The sequence below is a fragment of the Melospiza melodia genome, chromosome 5 (genome assembly GCF_035770615.1).
Source record: "Melospiza melodia melodia isolate bMelMel2 chromosome 5, bMelMel2.pri, whole genome shotgun sequence".
Lineage (NCBI taxonomy): Eukaryota > Metazoa > Chordata > Aves > Passeriformes > Passerellidae > Melospiza > Melospiza melodia.
The window spans coordinates 33,873,841-33,892,165 of record NC_086198.1 but is presented as its reverse complement, the minus strand read 5'-3'; the positions used below and the strand labels follow the sequence as shown (position 1 = coordinate 33,892,165).

Genomic DNA, 18,325 nt, shown 5'->3' with positions numbered 1-18,325 from the left:
CTGTGTTTTAACCCCTCATGTTCTCATGTGAGCCCCTTCCTCTTTTATTCAGAACTGCCCTTTTGGCTTAGGAGTCTTGGGTGAGGAATCTCACTGAATAACTTTGGCCAAGCAGGTCTGTAGCTGCCCACATCTGTTATGAAACCTCATCAGAATTTGGTGTCCTTTGCAGTCCTCTGGCACTGAGACAGTTTATGTAAGAGATTATAGATGACAGTCTGTAGCCATTCACCTGTGACACACGGTGTGTTGACTGTGTATTACTGCCACTTACTGTATATTGCTCTTCTCCTGCCAATGTTTTTCCTATAGTATCATTTATTAATACTTCAATTTGAGGCCAATGCCTTGAATGCCCAGTAGGGAAAGGTTCCTGCAGGGAACAGTCCTGTGGGCAAAAACCCACTTTGATTTCTTACCAGCAATGTAATGTTTCCCTGTTTGCCTACATAAGTGTCTAGGACATTGTTTAAACAATATTATGCTTCTTCTTCTCCAAATTGAGTGAAGCTCAGAGAATCAGATTTTTAAAAATATTGCTTTGATTTTCAAATGTTCACAAAAACATAATGTAAGGCTAAGTTGTTGGTTTTTTCTAAGAAAAACGGGTATCAGCTGTTATTCTGATCAATTTATAATTGCACCATGCGGAATAGCAGAACTGAACTTGAGCTCTCGGTGGATGGTCACAAAGACTTGGAACCCTTGTTGCAATTATGAAGATAGTAGTTCAAGGGCACATTTTGCAGCTGAGGTAGGAGTTCAAGGCCAGCTTGGATGGGGCCCTGAGCAACCTGATCTAATGAATGGCATCCCTAGCCATGGCAGGGAGGTTGGGTGCTAAACTTTTCTGTGATTCTGTGGTATTAGGGCAATTCATACGGGCATTCTCATTAACCTATACACCATTTCTCATGAAACTCCATTGGAAAGATACCAAACACAAATATAAAGCAATACTCTTCAAAGAGAGCAAGATCTACAGCAGAAGGTAGTATCTTCTGATGGCCAAACAGGCTGTTCTTGGCTGTAGCTTAGACAATCACCACAGCACCATCACCATGGAGTCCTCTTCGTTCTCTTCAGTGGTAATTGTCCAGCTGAGTTGCTGTTCTGGAGAGGAAAAAAATAGTATTTTTTTAACAAGTGTCTGTTCTTTGCTCCAAATTTGCTTTAAAATATTACCCCTCATCCAGACCATAGCATAAAATCCATTCCCAGGGAAGCGGGCAGCAGCACAAGCTGTGGCAGGAGAGCTCAGTGAGTCCTTATGCAGAGGGAGCACTGCTGAGCCCCCAGAAAACACCACCACCACCAGCACTGAACTCCCTGACACTGCTGAAATGGATTCCTAAAAACAAAATCATTTCTTCAAGGAGTAAGGAAGAGTTTCTCAGGCTCTTGCACCTTCCTGTAAAGCTTCTGTTCCTGGGCTTGGAGTCAGATTGAGCACTGGGCAATGTCAGGGCAATTTCTGAATTCAAAATAGTGTTTGGATTTTCACTTACAAAATCTTTACTTCTTGATTTTGATCTACAATATAAGACAAATCTTTATTTATATCTTGATAGGATATCTTGGAGAGAAGACTCTATGTGCTTCCCCAATTGAAATTCTATTCAAATAGTTCAATTAACTTCTCTGACTGACTTCTAGCTGTTGCCAAGCATGAAGAATTAAACTGCCTCTTGTAAAATGTGTCAGAAAGACCACGATTTAGAGTCTCCATCAAAAACTGACAAAGCATTAAAAGAGCAGCTGGGCCTGACTGCTAATGAGAGGAGAGGACTGTGTTCAGTGTCACCTCTGAGAGCTCCCAGAGCAAAATAAGGAATGTCACAGGTTTGTGAGCACAGCCTGCAGCTAAGGTATGCATTTATGTACATCTCCTGGGTGTAAAACTTGTTCATTTCTGCTACAAAAGCCACTGTTCCTGCACTGAAGTCTTTAATTTCCTCTGTCACTAGCGAACAGATGGTTGCCCTTGAAGTTTGCAGGTTTTGCATGAGGCCATACCTGCTGAAATGTATTTCCATGGAGAGGGTGGTTTGGAGAGGGTCGTAAGGATCTTTTCCCAAAGCATGCATTTTCTCCACCCAGAAGTATTCGATTAGGCAGGTATGCTTCAGCACGGTAAAATTACTTAAATCACCCCCAATGCCTGTAATTTCTGCCTTACTTGTTTCGTTAGAACACTGATATGTTAAATGTTTCCTAGCCCAAAAAAGAAGAATAAAATCCATTCACTGCAGCCTAAATGCCTTTGATTTATGGATCTCTGATTCATCCTGACAGCTGCTTAAAAATTCATGTCAAATTCTGCATTAATGTTGGCCAGAAAAAGAAAAGAAATGTGTTAGGGAACAAGAGTGCCACAAAATGCAGTTCCCACTGTGGGTGTGTTTAATGAAAGGCAGGGGTAGCATTTAACTTGCCAAGGAAGCATCAGTACATGTTACAAGATCCTGTCTCTTTTTTAAATCTGTTGAGGAAATGTGTACTGGGGCATAAAAATGCACCTCTAACACTGATGTCTCATTATGTTATTTCCTTTCTTTAATTTGCATACTTTTTACATATGTTGCAGCTTATGTGAAACTGAGATAATGCAAATATTTTGTTTAAAAAGGGATAAAAGAAAAATAAATTATAAATTACTTTATTTTCCTTTTATTTTCTTCCTAATGTGAACATATTTGAGATTTAAAACATAACTTAATAGCATGATTGATAAATATCATTCTCTATAATGTCTTGGAGAAATTATCATAAAATCAGTAAAACCTAAAAAAAATATGATTGTTATTTGTCACTGCTCTGGTTATTTTTTCCAACAATGCTTCATTACAAGTGGTAATATTTTCCAAGAAAATAACCAGATAGTCTGAAATTTTAAATATATTAAGGGTTTGAATAAATAAAAGCATCTGTTTTCCTCTTGGAATAACAGTGTCTTCTACATTGCATTTCAAAAAAGTTTTATTTATTATACATCCATGGCAATTTGCTTAGTGTCCTGTGCCCAGAAATATACTAAAGCTATATTAAACTGTAATATAATTGAACATGATTAAACTACATTGTTAAAGTTTTTTAAGACGTGCAAGATTCAAGATGATTAAATTGTTAGGATAGTACCTGTGTTTTCTGCTGGGTTTGTCTCTGTCTCCATTTTCATGGCGATGTCCATGCAGTGTCCTGGGTTGCACTGACCATGATGTTAAAGGTCAGTGCTGGATAAGTCACTTGGACAGAGTTGTGGCTTTTGAGAGCAGTTGATTAAATTCAGTAATATTGGCTGTGAAATTTTTCACTGTGGGGTTTTTTTTTGGCTATGCATGAGATTGGTGTTTCAGTTTTCCTGTAGAATGATTTTTTTTTTTTTTTTAAGATAGGGAAAAGAACAAAGGAAGTCATTTGGACAGCTAAGCCCTGCTCCGGACAATTTTTCTTTTTGACTGCAGGAAAATTACTGGCGTGGCACCAGTGCCCTTCTCAGCCACTTTGAGACTTGGCAAATTTTCCCTAGGCCATTAGGGTAATGTTTGCATTAGCCTTTTGTAATAAATAGGTATCAGAAGAGTTGCAAGGCTAGATTTGTCTTGACTGCTGATGGTAGACTTGCTAGGAAAAAATCAAGGGGAATAGCTGAAAAACAGCAATGCTTTATAGTATCAGCAGGAAGGTTAAGTTTCCAGTCATGAATATCTGAAACTCCTGACTCAGCCAAACGTTTGATCCTCTCTATCCATTGAGTGACCTGTTCATAATCAGGGAAGTGTTATGATGGAAAGCCTCTTGAGGGAAAGAGGGTGGTGTTTGCACTTGTGCTCTGCACCTTGAGAGACCAGGGCTCAGTTCCCAACCTCATGGCACATTTCTCTGTCTGCCACAGCTATTTCAGTGCCTCCAGCTGATGCAGGCACCCAGCAGAATTTTATAAAATTTCCACCACAATTAGGGTTTTCTGCTGAGCACCATCCCCATCCAAAGGCCTGCCAAACACCTCGTGGCCTTCAGCATCCAAATCCATTTGAAAACCTGGGCTATACCTCCCAGGATTTCTTAGTGGAGAAACGTCTGAGCTGGACTTTGAGGAGCAGGATGCAGTGCTGAACTGGTGAGGCTCACATTGGGTAGCAGCTTGGAGGGAGAGGGATGCTGCTGAAAATACAAGTCACCCTCCCACACCTCCATTTGTGGCCGAGGGATCCCTTCCATCTCCATGAGTGCCCCATGGCTGCAGTGCTTTCTCCTCCTGCCACAGTAAAATGACAGACAGCCATGGGATTAACAGCATCAGCCAATTTCCTGGGATTTCATGTCAAATTCTGAGGCCCCACCCCAGCACAGCGCTTTGAGTTCAGACACGCCCAGTTTTACCTCTCTAAATGCCAGTTTGTGACCATTTCATTTGCTGCTGCTCCTAGCACTTTTTTACATTACAATACACCCTGTCTGCCCTTAGCTGCTTAGAGCAATTGGCTATTGCAAAACATAGTTTAGGTGTAAAAATTGTCTACGTGCTTGTTTCATGAAGTGAAAGAACAGAATATCCCTAATATTAAACTGTAAAGCAGTGATCATTTATTTGTGAGGCCATTAAAGGCATTAAAGGCATTAAAGGCATTTAACAACCTGGTGATTCCCAGATAATTTCAGACCACATATATTTCATGTACACAGGGGATTTAAAATTAAAAGGAAAATACTTTCAGCAATGTCTGATGCAGGTAACATCAAAAAGTGCTGGACAGAGAGGAAAACGGGTGTAAAGTTGAGGATAGCTGGATCAGTGGAGGGCCCAGTTCACAGGGTCATGGCAGAAGGCCTGGCAGCACTGTAGGAAGTCCCTGCTTCATCCCATTAGTGGGATTTTGCTGCCTCAGCAGTGCTGACGTGTGTTTTTGTGGAATTGATCAGTGATCTTGACTGTAAATGTTATCAGTTGGAGAGCCCAGCTCCCAGCAAAGAGTCACAAATTGCTGCATGGCCTTGGGCTGTGGGCGCCACTGGGAGCATGTGGAGCTGCTCTCTGGGTGCCAGCCTGGTGCAAGAGCAGTGATGCTTTGGTGAGTTCTGGTTGTGAAACCATGTGGGAATCTGTGATTGAAAGTGTTTCTGATCCGAATGCAGAGTTTGGAGGAGCTTCTCTGACAGACTCATGGCCCTGCAAAACAGACTGTCATAAATGTGTATGGGGTGTTGGGTGCAGTGCACCTCTCTTTTTGCAGTGGTTGCAGCAATGTCATCCAGATAAGCCTCAGTAAAATAGACATGGAGCCATTAGAGAGGGTCCAAAGGAGGCCACGAGGATGGTGAAGGGCCTGGAGGGGAAGTTGTGTGAGGAGGGGCTGAGGTCACTTGGTCTGTTCAGCCCGGAGAGGAGGAGACTGAGGGTAGACCTCAGTGCGGTTATAACTTCATCAGGAGGGGAAGCAGCAGGGCAGGCACTGATCTCTTCTCTCAAGTGAGCAGTTATGGGACCTGAAGAAATGGCATGAAGCTGTGTCAGGCGAGGTTTAGGTTGGATGCTGAGAAAAGATTTTTCACGCAAAGGATAGCTGGGCCCTGGAACAGCCTCCGGAGGGAAGTGGTCACAGCACCAACCCTCACAGAGTTCAAGAAGCATTTGGACAAAGTTCTCAGGCACAGGGTGGAATTCTTGGGATGTCCTGTGCAGGGCCAGGAGTTGGACTTCAGTGATCTTTGTGAATCCCTTCCAACTCAGGATAATCTGTGATCCTATGATTGCCTTTTGGTTCCTTCCAACTCAGGATAATCTGTGATTTAAGATTGCCTTTTGGTGATCACTTGATTTACCTAAGGTTCCTTCTCTCTCTCTGTCTGCTAGGCCTAGAAGACGTGGTAGCAATAATGATTCCCGAGCCCAAAGGCAAGGAGATAGTGAGCCTGCTGGAGAGGAACATCACGGTGATGATGTACATCACCATCGGGACGCGCAACCTGCAGAAGTACGTCAGCCGCACCTCGGTGGTGTTCGTCTCCATCTCCTTCATCGTGCTGATGATCATCTCCCTGGCATGGCTGGTCTTCTACTACATCCAGAGGTTCCGCTACGCCAACGCCAGAGACAGAAATCAGGTCAGCAGGGCTGGAGAGATTGCTTGTGTTTCCAAAACATCACCATGGGGTTTGTTGTAGGAGTAAAAGTTAAAGAAATTGTCTGTGTGTAGTAAAAACAGGCAACCAAAGGAAAGCCCAACAAAGGTGAAAAGAATAGGAACATTAAAATGACTGGGAAAATCCAAAACTTATGCCAGTATAGATGGGATTCAAGGAAAAACAGATATTAATAGTGTATGTATACTATGGGTATATACTATACTTTTTTCCTTATGCAAAACACAAAAAAATAGACAGAAAGGTGATGTTTATTTGTGAAAATATTGTTGTGGTACATATAGCTAAATGTCATAGCAATGTGTACAACTAAAGACCCTTGAGATCAAAATGCATTGTGAGGTATGTGTGTGTCAAGCAGTGTTCTTGATGAGTGAAGAAAGGGGAAAAAAGAACCTATTCTCACTTTAATGCTTCCTTAGAAGGATCTTGGGCTAGAAAGAGAAGTGTTGCTCTTCATTTGACAATGATCACTGAACAGGACTGTAGTGATAGCCACTAATGTTATTAAACCACTGTTATTGGTTTTGGCATCTTGTCCAAAGCCCTTGAAAGAGATAAAAAGCCTATAGAGCTGAAGAGACGTCAGTAGCAGTGGTTTTGTAAAGCACTGCCCATCTTTATGGTAGTTCAGCAGTGAATAATAATAGCAACAATAATAATAAATGTAATATTTTCTTGGCCAGATGCAGCTATCTCAGCAGAACTGGGAAGCTGAGGCTTGTACATTTCAACCTAATGGTACAGTAGAAAATGTTATCAACACATGAAATTTGAAGAGATAACCATTTTACTGTACTGTAAAAAATGCACTGTAATTCAGAGAGCTTTCTGAACCCTCAATAAATTACTGTCAGGGCCAGGAGGGCTACCTAGCTTATTCTGCAGAAAAGGTAAAACTCAGAGTATGAACTATCATTTGGTAGAGAAAAGCCCTGCTACACACTCTGTAACAAATACTTGACGTGTAGGAATCCCTCGCCTTCCCCCATTGAAATTCAGGCATCCTCTGAGATGGAGAGCAGCTGCTCTGTATTTACAGACAGAAAGAATGTATTTTCCATTTAAATATACAGTCTGGAATTTTGGATAGCAAGAACGAGACTATCCCAGCTGGAATTGGAACATCATTGGCAGCAGATTCGCTGTGACTGCAGCGTCTGGGTAATTTTTAGATGCTTTGTCTGCAGAAGCACATGCGTGCCTAATTTGTGTGTGTGAGTAAGTGTGCTTTCAGTCAAGTAATTATACAGGCAGCTTAGCAGTGTAAATAGACATACATAAACATGAAACTCGGCAAAATAGGAAGCTCATTCAGGTAATATGTTGTAGTTTGAAACTGATGTCTTTATATGTTCAAACATATTTCCTTTTCAGTATTTTCTTTCCAAAGTTTCAATGAGACCTACATGTGCACAAGCAGTTGTCCTATGGAGAGGTTTTAACAGCTTGGTTATTATGCTAGTTCTGTTCTTTAGAAGAATTAGAAAGGATGCCTCCTAAGTAATTACATATTATTAATTATTGATATTATTATTTTGAAGGGAAAAACTGGGCAATTATAAGGGGCAACCTAAAAAATCTTCATGCAGTTTTCTTCATACAGTTTTGTCTGACATCTAGTCTCTTTGTTAGCTCTTTTCATATGAAAACAGTAGCAATATGCAAACAAAACTCTGTTATTTGTGTTAATGGGTTGCTGTGGCTTTTTAGTCTTGTTTCTTTTAGTCCTGGCTACACAATATAATGATGTAGGTAGTTCAGAAGAGCTCAGCTTGCTCTTGCCCTTCCCATGAGTTTCCTCTTTGTTTTCCATCAGGTTCTGGGTTTTCTTTTTCTTTGACACATTCTGTTGTAGTTCAAGGATGAGATCACAAATTTCTGATCAAAATCATGCTGTCCTTTTGTCAGGCCTCATAAACACTTTTGTGTAGTCCCTCTTTATCTGGTGACTCTCCAAGTCCACTTCCTTTCTTTTACTAGGTGTAAGTTTCTGAGCAAGCAGTAAATCCAAAACAAAGTGATTTGGTTGCCATCAAGAAAGCAGTGAGTCCAGCTATTGAGAGAGGAAGCCAGAGAGACTGAAAAATCTCCTGGAATCATTTGCTGTGACTCCACAGTGAGATGAAACCTGGACATAGTCCATCTACATCCTCAGCCACCACTCTTACTCATCATGTGTGCAAAATCTAAGTTCACATGCCAGGAGGAAGACACAGCTTACTCCAATTAGGTGCCTGATTTTGATGAGTGGAGAATCAGGATTTCAGAGATTCTTGCTGAATGCCAGGGTCTATTCATCCCCACTTGGCTGAGGATCAGTGCAGTAGAGCACAGAATTGTCTTCCACCGTGGGCTTGTGCACCTACAGCCAGGGTGTCAGCTACAAACGTGGTGAGATATCTATTTTAATTTTAATTTTCTATTTTAATACATTTAATTTTTGAGAGTACCTCTGGCACAGACAACTGTACATTACATATGGAAGTAGAAGATAGGTAGTAATATTCACATTGATTGAACCTTTTTTCCCATCTAACGAGATGTCCAGGAGGTTGGTGGTTGCCTTGTTGATGAATCCTTTCGACATGAAGAGAATAAATTTGTGTAAGAAAATCTGTTTCCTCAGCAGCTTGCTCCTGGAGGGCTCCTGAAGATGAGAGAGTTGAGAGATTTTGTAAAAGGCTGCGGAAATTGTTTAAATCAAGAAATATCACATTGTAGAGCTAATTGGAAGCAGAATTAGAATTACATGACAAGTTAAGTTCCAGAGACAATTCAGCATTGCCATCTCCTCAAGACCACTGATCTGACATGCTTAACTCCTTCCAGTCCAGCACTGAATGTTGCAGCATTGCTAATGAGATTATGAGATTTATGACTGTAAATCTCTAAGCCTCACTTTAAACCCTTAAACTGCTGTAATGCCTCTTATCTTTTGGGAAAAATAATTGGTTATTGATAGCATGCCTTGCATTCAAATGGGAGAATCCTTTGAAGTTACGACTTTAGACCAAGAAATTCCTGTTCTTTCAGAAACTAAATTATTCTTATTTATGTGTAAGTTATGAACTTATCTATATTTACGATAGATAAGAGAAAGAAAACATGAAAGCAATCAAATCAAAGATGTAGAGGAGTTTTTAATCTTGTCCTTTCCCCTTCAAGAATGTGCAAAAAAGAACTGAGACCTTTCATTCATTAAAGTAATAGTAATGATAAAAAGGGATCACAAGCACTTTCTGAAGCATGACATAATGGCTCTTGTCTGGCTGCATGTTATCAGTCTGTCTTTGATTCACATTAAAGAACCAAATAGCTGACAAGAAATGTTTCCAACTCTCATTGATTCTTTTATTTAAGGGAGACTCTGAGAAAGATGGACCACAGAAAGAGATGTTGTCTAACTACAAGATACTCCTTCATGTGCAATAATTAAGTTGCTGGAAAGCTCATATGTAAATCTCCTTTATAGCCAAGATTGTCTTCACCTCTTTAGCCAGATCTGAAATTGCAGTCTGCTGACAATATTGTGTGTGTTTTGTCAGCCTTTCCAGTCCAACAAACTTACTGTCTAAATTTAATCTAGTGATTTTAATTGAATGTGAAGACCAAAGTGGCGGTTTAGTGGTCACATCTGTGTGGTGATTAGGTCTCAGCTTATGAATTACCTCGAACTTTCTTCTGTTTTTGGCCGCGTGCTCTCAGCCCCTCCAGCTGGAAACCCTTGCTGCTGACAGGTCCCTCTGAACTCTGCAGTTTCCCAGCTCAGAAAATTGAATGTCTTCTGGATCACCAAAGGCCCTAAGTGTCTCTCCTCTCTAGCAACACATGGCTGGAAATGTGTTTGGGGAAAGGAGGCGAAGGGAAGGGTTCAGGTCATTTATTGGTGGCAAATTGGAATGTGCTGTGTCATGAACTGTTTTAAAGAAAACATTGGAGTGGGCATTGCTGCATGAAACCATGTGAGAGAGGCATGGAAAAACAAGGAATGCCCAGAGCAGGGTCACAGGATGGTCTGGGGGCAGAAGCACGTGGCAGCTGTGCTCCCAGCTGCAGAAAGGGTGGCCAGAGAGGAGTCGGGATCAGCCTCTTCCTGGAAGTGCACAGGCTAATGGTCACAAATTACCAGAAAGAGAAATTCCATTAGTGTGTTTAGACAAGAAAAGAGGCCGAGATTGGTCAAGCGCTGGAACAAATTATCCATAGAGGTTGTGAAATCTCCTTTCTTGGAGATAGTCAAAACTTGACTAACGCAGCTCTGACTTTGAAGTTGATCCAGCCTTGAGCAGGGGGTGGGAATGCATGACCTCCCAAAGGCTTTTCCAGCCTGTGAGGCTGTCTCCAGACTGCCTTGTGGCTGGATTAGCACAAGTGAGCAGCCAGGTCCTTTAGCACTGACACAGGACAAGCTCCATGGCTGGCCAGTGACTGTGTGAGCTGCCCTGCGATGCTCCCAGCCTCTTGCAAGGAGCACACATGTCCATTTGCAGTGTCTGAGCACAGGGTGCTTTGTGTCAGGCTTTAATCCATGTGGCTGTGACCCTGTGATGCTCTCAGCCTCTTGCAGGAGCACACATGTCCTTTTGCAGAGTCTGAGCACAGGGTGGTTTGTGTCAGGCTGTAATTACATGCTTTAACCCTGGTGGCTGTGACCCTGCGGTGCTCCCAGCCTCTTGCAAGGAGCACACACGTCCTTTTGCAGTGTCTGAGCACAGGGTGCTTTGTGTCAGGCTTTAACCCTGGTGGCTGTGACTCTGCCAGCACAGTAACAGTGTTTTGGAAATGTGGGGGAACAGTCAGAAACATCACGTGGTAATCACTTTATGGTCCACTGGAGGAAATGATAGAAAGGCAAAGAATGAGTAAATGGTTATGTATGGACAGGATGTTACTGCTGGACTATATAGTGCTGTACCTGTAAGAAACTGCAGATGCTTCCACCTCATTTTTATGAAATAGGCAACTCTGTATTGTGGGAAAAAAGACAGGAGAGATTATTCAGAGTTTTGTAGTTAAAAAATTTAACAGCTCACTTTGAGAAGTTGTATCCTGCTGAAGATCATGAACTAGTTATGGAACATGTAAGAATAAAGTTCAGCCTTCACTCTGCTAACTGCCCAGTATTTTTTTATGTTTAACAAGTGTCATTAAAAAAAGAGAGGGAAGAAGTAGGATAACCAAATAATGGACTTGTTACCTGCATTGGTATGCACTGCTGCAGCGTCGAACACCTATTGTTCACCTTATTGTTGAACATCTATTGCCCTTTTTATGAATTATTATGTTTATATCTATACACTCTCCTGTTCCATGTAGTTAAAATTATTAAGAAGCCTAGGGAGGAAAAAGTTTGATTTGTGCATGATGAGATGCTCTTTGCTTAGAGCCACTTTTGTGTTGCAGCGGCGCCTTGGAGATGCTGCGAAGAAAGCAATCAGCAAGCTGCAAGTCAGGACTATCAGGAAAGGTGACAAGGTAATTTTTCAAAATGCTTGTTACTAAATTAAACTCTGTGCTGGGGATTCCTGCAGACCTCTGGAACAACGAGGCAGAACAGAAATGCCAATTGCTTGTTTAGCTGCTGTGTCCTTCAGCGCTGGTAAGCAAGTTATGGGTGAAGCTGAGTGTGGAGAGGGGGTGATTCGGTTAAAGATGCAAAAAATTCTGAAAGTTAAAACATACAAACTAAATCTGCACGCTTCCCAGTGCAAGTTTCCAGCTGGAAACATGTCAGAAAATCTGACTTGCTGCTTTTGAAATGCGATACTGGATTTGCAATGTGCTTCAGTGACTGTTTTACTTTGTCACATAGGCTCGTGTAGGAAGAGATTAGCTAACAAACTAAGAAATAAATATGATGAATATTTTCTTTCCCATAGGAAACTGAGCCAGACTTTGATAACTGTGCTGTTTGTATCGAAGGCTACAAGCCCAATGATGTTGTCAGGATATTGCCTTGCAGGTAAATTGAATATGCTTTTAGTTCTAATGATCTCTACTTCAAGACAGTCTCTGCTCTCAGTTTCACAGTGGTGAGATTACCTGAGAACTCGGGGAGGGAAGGGTGAATTTATTATTTTGGCCTGTTCTGAATCTCTTGGTAAAGATATCTGAAATGCCTCTTTATTTAACGTGAAGTGAAACTAGTGATTGGTGGTGAGACCCTGAGGGTTTCGTGTGGTAGTCAGAAATTTTGTCTGACCTGAGCCTATAATAAAGTCTTTAGCAGGATTTTTAAACTGAAGTTTTGATTTATCTGTTTTCCTCACTGGTTTTTTTTTAATTAGAATGAATGCCTTAGGAGAATTTGCCTCTGACTTGTCATGTTCACTGGCTTGAGAAACCAAAATACTTGTTTATTTTCCTGCTATAGTAGATATTTGAATGTTACAAGCTGTCCATTTCTGTTAGTTCATGTGATTCATTAAATCTGTTTACTGCCATCACTAAATGGCTAACACAAAGCAACAGATTAATCACAAATTTGACCTACTGTAGATTCCCCGCAATGACAAATTGCATGTGAACTCTTTTTTTTTCTATAAGCAGACACAAACACATCACTTCATGAAGCAGAAATACGGCAAAATGAGAAACTACCAGAAAATGTGGACCTTGGTTTGGCATCAAGCCTGTTAGTACAGAAGCAGAATAAAGCTTGGAAATTTTGCATGATAGAGACAGGCAATGTTTTGAGGTAGATCTACAACAGCTTGAATATATGTCCAAGCTTTAGCTTTCACTGTGTCCTACCTCATAATTCAATGAACACTTGTCACCCAGGGCGTTGTGTCAGGCAGAGGGAATAGGAAACACAGAGTTAACAGGTGGTGTTTAGTTCTGGCTGGCTTGAAAGGTCACCCAGAAAGTGACTCATGCTAAAAGGGTAGCAGCAGCAGAACTGCCTTGTAAAATACCCACAGTTTGAGCCTTAGCAGGCTGCAGTTACACAAACTCAAAGGTGTTTCTCAAGCAGCTCTTTCACCAACCCTGGCTTTCCTGCTGCGCAAACTGCAAGGGCAGTCAGTGTTTTACATACCTGCATGGGTTTGAACTTCTGAAACATGAAATGGTACTCATGACTCTTTCTGCTCTTTTCAATCTCATCTCCTCATCCAAAACAAAGAGTCGATTCATTTCTCTTTCTTTGAAGTGAGTAGGAGAGTGTTATATCTTGATAAAGACCTACAGACTCTGTAGTTTTCCTGCTCCAGTATCCTCAGTTGAGCCATGTGCATTTTCTAGCATGGGAACCTCCTTAAACCTCCAGTATAGCAGTGGATGAGCTCTGAAGTAAAAAACAATACATGTTTACTAGTCTTGTTTTCCCAGCTGTCCTCTCTTTGCTGCTGGCTCTGGATAGCTGTTCTTGTGTACCCCACTCTGGAGAGCTCGGAGGAGAATTTCCAGTGAACTTGTGCTTCTTCCCCTCTGTCTTCGTCAGGTAGCTCCCACAGCTGACTGAATAATAAACTTCACTCTACAGAGTGTATTAAACAAACAAGGAATGACACTTGATAGCAGTAAAAAGTGCTGACTTGCAGCTGGTTTTAAGTTTAATGGTAGCAAACATCCCTGAAGTTGTCTTTAAGGGCACTGACACCAGATCAAATGTAGCCAAGTTCATTGTTCCTGGAGTGGCATCTCTTGTCACAGCCTTACTTCATTCTGCTTGTCTTCCATCTCCAGTTGCAGAACACCACTGCCTTTTCTGCTCCAGCTTTGGAGAAGGTGCTGGTCCTGCTGCTCCCAGTGTGTGCCTGTTACTAAACTTTTACTGACTAAACTTCTGTAGGGAGGTGAGACATTTCTTCCAGCCCTATCTCTGCTGAGTGCCTCATAGGTTCTTGTTTTTGCCATTTCATTTCTTTCACCAATAAACACATTCTCTGACCTTGTTCCAACTGATTCTTTTTCCCTGAACCTTCACTCCACAAACAGCTGTGATTTCAGTTTTCACTCTTGCTTTCTCTTTTTATTATCTTCCTGTGAAAACTATTTCGTCACACGCATTCTTCCCTTTTATTCCTTCCTCTCACCCTCATCATCTTCTTTTGTCCTCCTCAGAAGAAAATAATGCTGTACATGCACCCCCCCAAAATCTCACACCTTCTTGTTGGATGCTACTCAGCCTCTCACAAAAATTCTAACTCCTTTACTTCAGCCCTAGGTCTAATCCAGGCAACTGATGCTCTTAGTTGGGTTTATCAGGGATGTACCTCTCTTTCTGCATAGGAGTGGAAGCTGAGAGGAGAATAGTTTCCCTTCATCTGGAAAAAAAGCCTCTCAAAATTGTTGGCAAGCTGAACACTTTACAATGGCTGTACTAAAAAAAAAAAAAAAATATTTAATTTATATTTATATAAATATTTATATTATATAAATAATTATATATAATTAATATATAATATATAATTATATATAATTATAATTAACAATTTATATTTATATTTATATTTGTCTATATTTATTATTATTATTATTATTATTATTATTATTATTATTATTATTATTATTATTATTATTATTATTATCTGGACTGAGTGCAACATGATTTTTTTTTCTTGTATGATTAAAACTGAGTCTTTAAAAAAGCCACAAATACATTTGGAACAAAAGCAGGGGTCCAGGAAGGCAGCCCTCTGGAGCAGCACAGGGCACTGGCACGCACACACATCATTCTTGGCAGCTTTTTCCAACACACTCTGCAGTCTCCTGGGATGAAGGCTGCAAACCCCCTGGCAATTTATTGAAGTGCTTCATTACCTTGGCTGTGGTGAAGCCTTTCTTGTTGTGTAACCTGGATCTCACTTGCTGCAGTTTAAACAACATCATTGTGCTGCTTGTCCCTGGGAGAGGTGGGGAACAGTTGTTTCCTTTCCGTCGTAAAAATACTTTGAGGCTCTGACAACATCTCGCCTTCCTCTCTGTCAGCCCCTCAATTGCAGTTCTTTTGAAAAACTTTTCAAATCGACATCAACATCATTTTGTAATGAATGTGGTTGCACACAATAGGGAGAAAATCTGTATTTTTTTCCAGCTTTGACTTTGATTGTCAAAGCCATGTCCTGAGCCTGAGCTTGAAACATCTCTCACTGTTTTCCTGTTTGGGTCATTACTTCTGAAATCACCCATGGTGACTCCATCACCTCCTTCCATTTAAAACCTGCCTCAGTCAGAACTGCAAAGGGAGGGATTTTTGGTGCAGTTGATCTTTTTACATCTTTGTCTTACCGTGGGACAGTGAAATGCTGCAGTTCTCTCATCATATTTTATGCTGACATTTCTTTTGCTTGAATTTGGAACATGAAACAATTGATAATTAGTTGAATGCCATTAGCATGTACATAGCGCTATACCAAATAAACTTTCAAATCCAAATCTGCAAAGCCTGCCACCTTGCTTTGCTGCACAAATGTTTACATGTTCAAAACAGATATTGTAAGAGCTCTAATCGTGTAATGCAGTAAAAGTTTTTTAAAAGGCAAATCTTCATCTGATTTTCAGTAGCATTCCATTATTCTGTGGATTTCTGTCAATAATCAGGTTCCCTCTGTAGTACATATTAAATCTGAAATTAATGGAGTCATAATACAGTGTGCTAAATTAGTATTGAGATGTGCAAAGTGACAAGATCTGTCATGTTTTTAAATTACTTGGCGTTGTTAGGATTTCTTTTAGAATATTGTTTTTGAAGCCAACTTTAGGAACACTGAACTTCAGATTTTAAAGTCTTTAAGGCATGAAAGTGTTCCAAGCTTTTAGTGATGAACAAATATCATGAAATTCTCTAATATGAATCCCAGTTTGACTGAGGCTTTCAAAGCTGGAAATTGAAAACAAAAGGGAATTTTCTGGCCTATGGTAAAATGTCTTGGTGGAAACTATGTATTTTTTATTCAAAACAGATTTTGGAAATCTGTTTTGTTTTCTGAGAGATTCATAAATATCTCAGGTTTTGTAAATGGACTGATTATTTTGGCACAAACATGCTTCAAATATTTGCCAATAAGAATATTGATGAGTTTGATTATATAATTAAAGAAACCAATTACTAACAACAACTTCATGTAGTTGAAAGGTAAGACATAATGAATTAACATTGAACTAACAAACCCAAGAAAATCTGTTGGTTAGACTTCTAAATGTAAAATTACACATGCCTAAGAACTGTATCTTAATGCTTTCACCTGTTCAGAGTGCTTGTCTGATGATGTGCTGAACTTGCCTCTCCTAAGATAGGTTGGTTTTTTTCTAATTCAGTTTATTTCTTTATGCCTCTATCCTGAAAAATACTAGACCCTTAATGGCTTCACGTTTAAATTATGTATAATCAGGTTTGTCTGTAGAAGTTTAAGAAAAACTAACATGATTGTTACCTTTTCCCACAAGCAGCTTTTGTTTACTGGCAGCCTTTAACATTTAAAGAGAATTGGGTTTGCTAATGCATTTTGTGTATTTTTGCTAAGTCTCTGAGTATGTACATCATCCATTCCCAGCACACTGAAATGTGCACACGTGCTTGAGTTGTTCAGGAATCATTTTAGCCTTATGTACATAGGACCTGGTTCTGCAGTCCTTGAATAGGTCACAAACTGCACCAGTTGAAATACTCTCACTTAAAGGAATTCAGAATCATGTGGTACTAAGTGGTAAGTTGTGCTGTGGTGCATTTGAATTAAGATATCCTGGTTTTCATTGCAGGCATCTGTTCCACAAGTCCTGTGTGGACCCCTGGCTGCTGGACCATCGCACCTGCCCGATGTGCAAAATGAATATTCTAAAAGCTCTGGGGATTCCGGTAAGCACTGTGCAGAGCAGCCCATCAGGGCACAGGGGAAACACCAGCCACCTGAGTCCTTCGCCTGTCTGTCCCCATCTTCCTCTTTTTGCCATATTATTGAACAATTGATTGATTGATTTACTAAGGGAAGTACAGTTGGAAATGTCTGACCCTACCTCTGTCCTGCACCCCACTGGTATTAGCAAGGCAGAGCATGTGCGTGGGCATTGGTTGGGTGCTGGATTTGTGTGTCTGTGCCTGCCTGCTTGGTGAAGCAGAAATTGGTCACTGGTGTTTTGGTGGATCTATAGAATCTTTCACAGAGCTTTCAGGACTGGCTTTATTTTTTTTAATCATGCCCTCGGTTCAAATCTGAAAGTAGAAAGTCTGCAAATAAAGTTTTGTCTGCTATACTCATCAAGGACAGCTAATTGCTCATTCTGGGGAAGCAAGTCCTTTTTCTGTCAGATTTCTCCTAAGGTCCATCTGAAGTAAGGTCTGTACTCCTAATTCCAGTTAAGGGCCATTTCTCCCAGCTACTAAGCATGTGGTGGAGCACATGACATACAAGAAATTGTTAAGCTCTTTGTTATTTGGAGCATTCAGATGTGGTTAGAGGCTGCCAGAGTGATTGATCTTTGTCAGTTGTGTGTTTGCATTCAGATGGTGTGTGTCCTGTCTGCCATACACGTTCCCAACCGGAGCTATCACAGAGCTCAGGGAAGGAGTGAGTCACTCTCCCCCCTGTGCAAGGCTCCTGAAGTTCAATACTGAAACACCTCCAGGTGCTGTAAATAGCCCCCCAAGTTCCAGTCAGTGATGCACCAGCTCACATTTGAAAGAGCTCTATAAAATAAAATAGTTCACTGATTGTGTTGGGGAGCTGCTATAGCCATTCTCAGAGAAACCAGTTCCATGGAGATAGGAAGCAGGTAGCAGGCAGATATGTTAATAAACCTAATATAATCCAAACTGAAAACATGCAAGTGGGAAAAAAGAAGGAGGGCATTGTAGCTAGGGTAATGCATCCAAACAGAGTGGCTACTTTTTCTGCTAAATGTGTATATTGTCTTTCATATGTTTAGTGGTGATACAGCTGTGAAATCAGTGTCTAAGATGAAAAGCCCAGATGAAGGCTAGTTCTGCCATTCACCATCTCCACTGATGGCTCAAATACAGAAATGAAGGCTTAAATACAGAAATGAAGGCTAGCTCTGCCATTCACCATCTCCACTGGTAGCTTAAATACAGAAATGAAAGCTTAAATACACAAATGAAGGCTTAAATACACAAATGAAGGCTAGCTCTGCCATTCAGCATCTCTGCTGATGGCCTAAATACATCTCTGACCTAGGCTTAAATACAGAAATATTTCCTTAGGTTCTATATCAGATA

General features: G+C 40.7%; 1 protein-coding gene across 1 annotated transcript in view; it reads left to right on the top strand.

Moving 5' to 3' along the window:
* Positions 1 to 18,325, top strand: part of RNF150 (ring finger protein 150) — a 72,256-nt gene that overhangs the window by 35,754 nt on the left and 18,177 nt on the right. The window contains exons 2-5 of the mRNA XM_063156979.1: positions 5,855 to 6,105; positions 11,551 to 11,622; positions 12,027 to 12,109; positions 16,852 to 16,948. Of these exons, the coding sequence (XP_063013049.1) occupies positions 5,855 to 6,105; positions 11,551 to 11,622; positions 12,027 to 12,109; positions 16,852 to 16,948 (503 nt within the window). The remainder of the gene's footprint in view (positions 1 to 5,854; positions 6,106 to 11,550; positions 11,623 to 12,026; positions 12,110 to 16,851; positions 16,949 to 18,325) is intronic.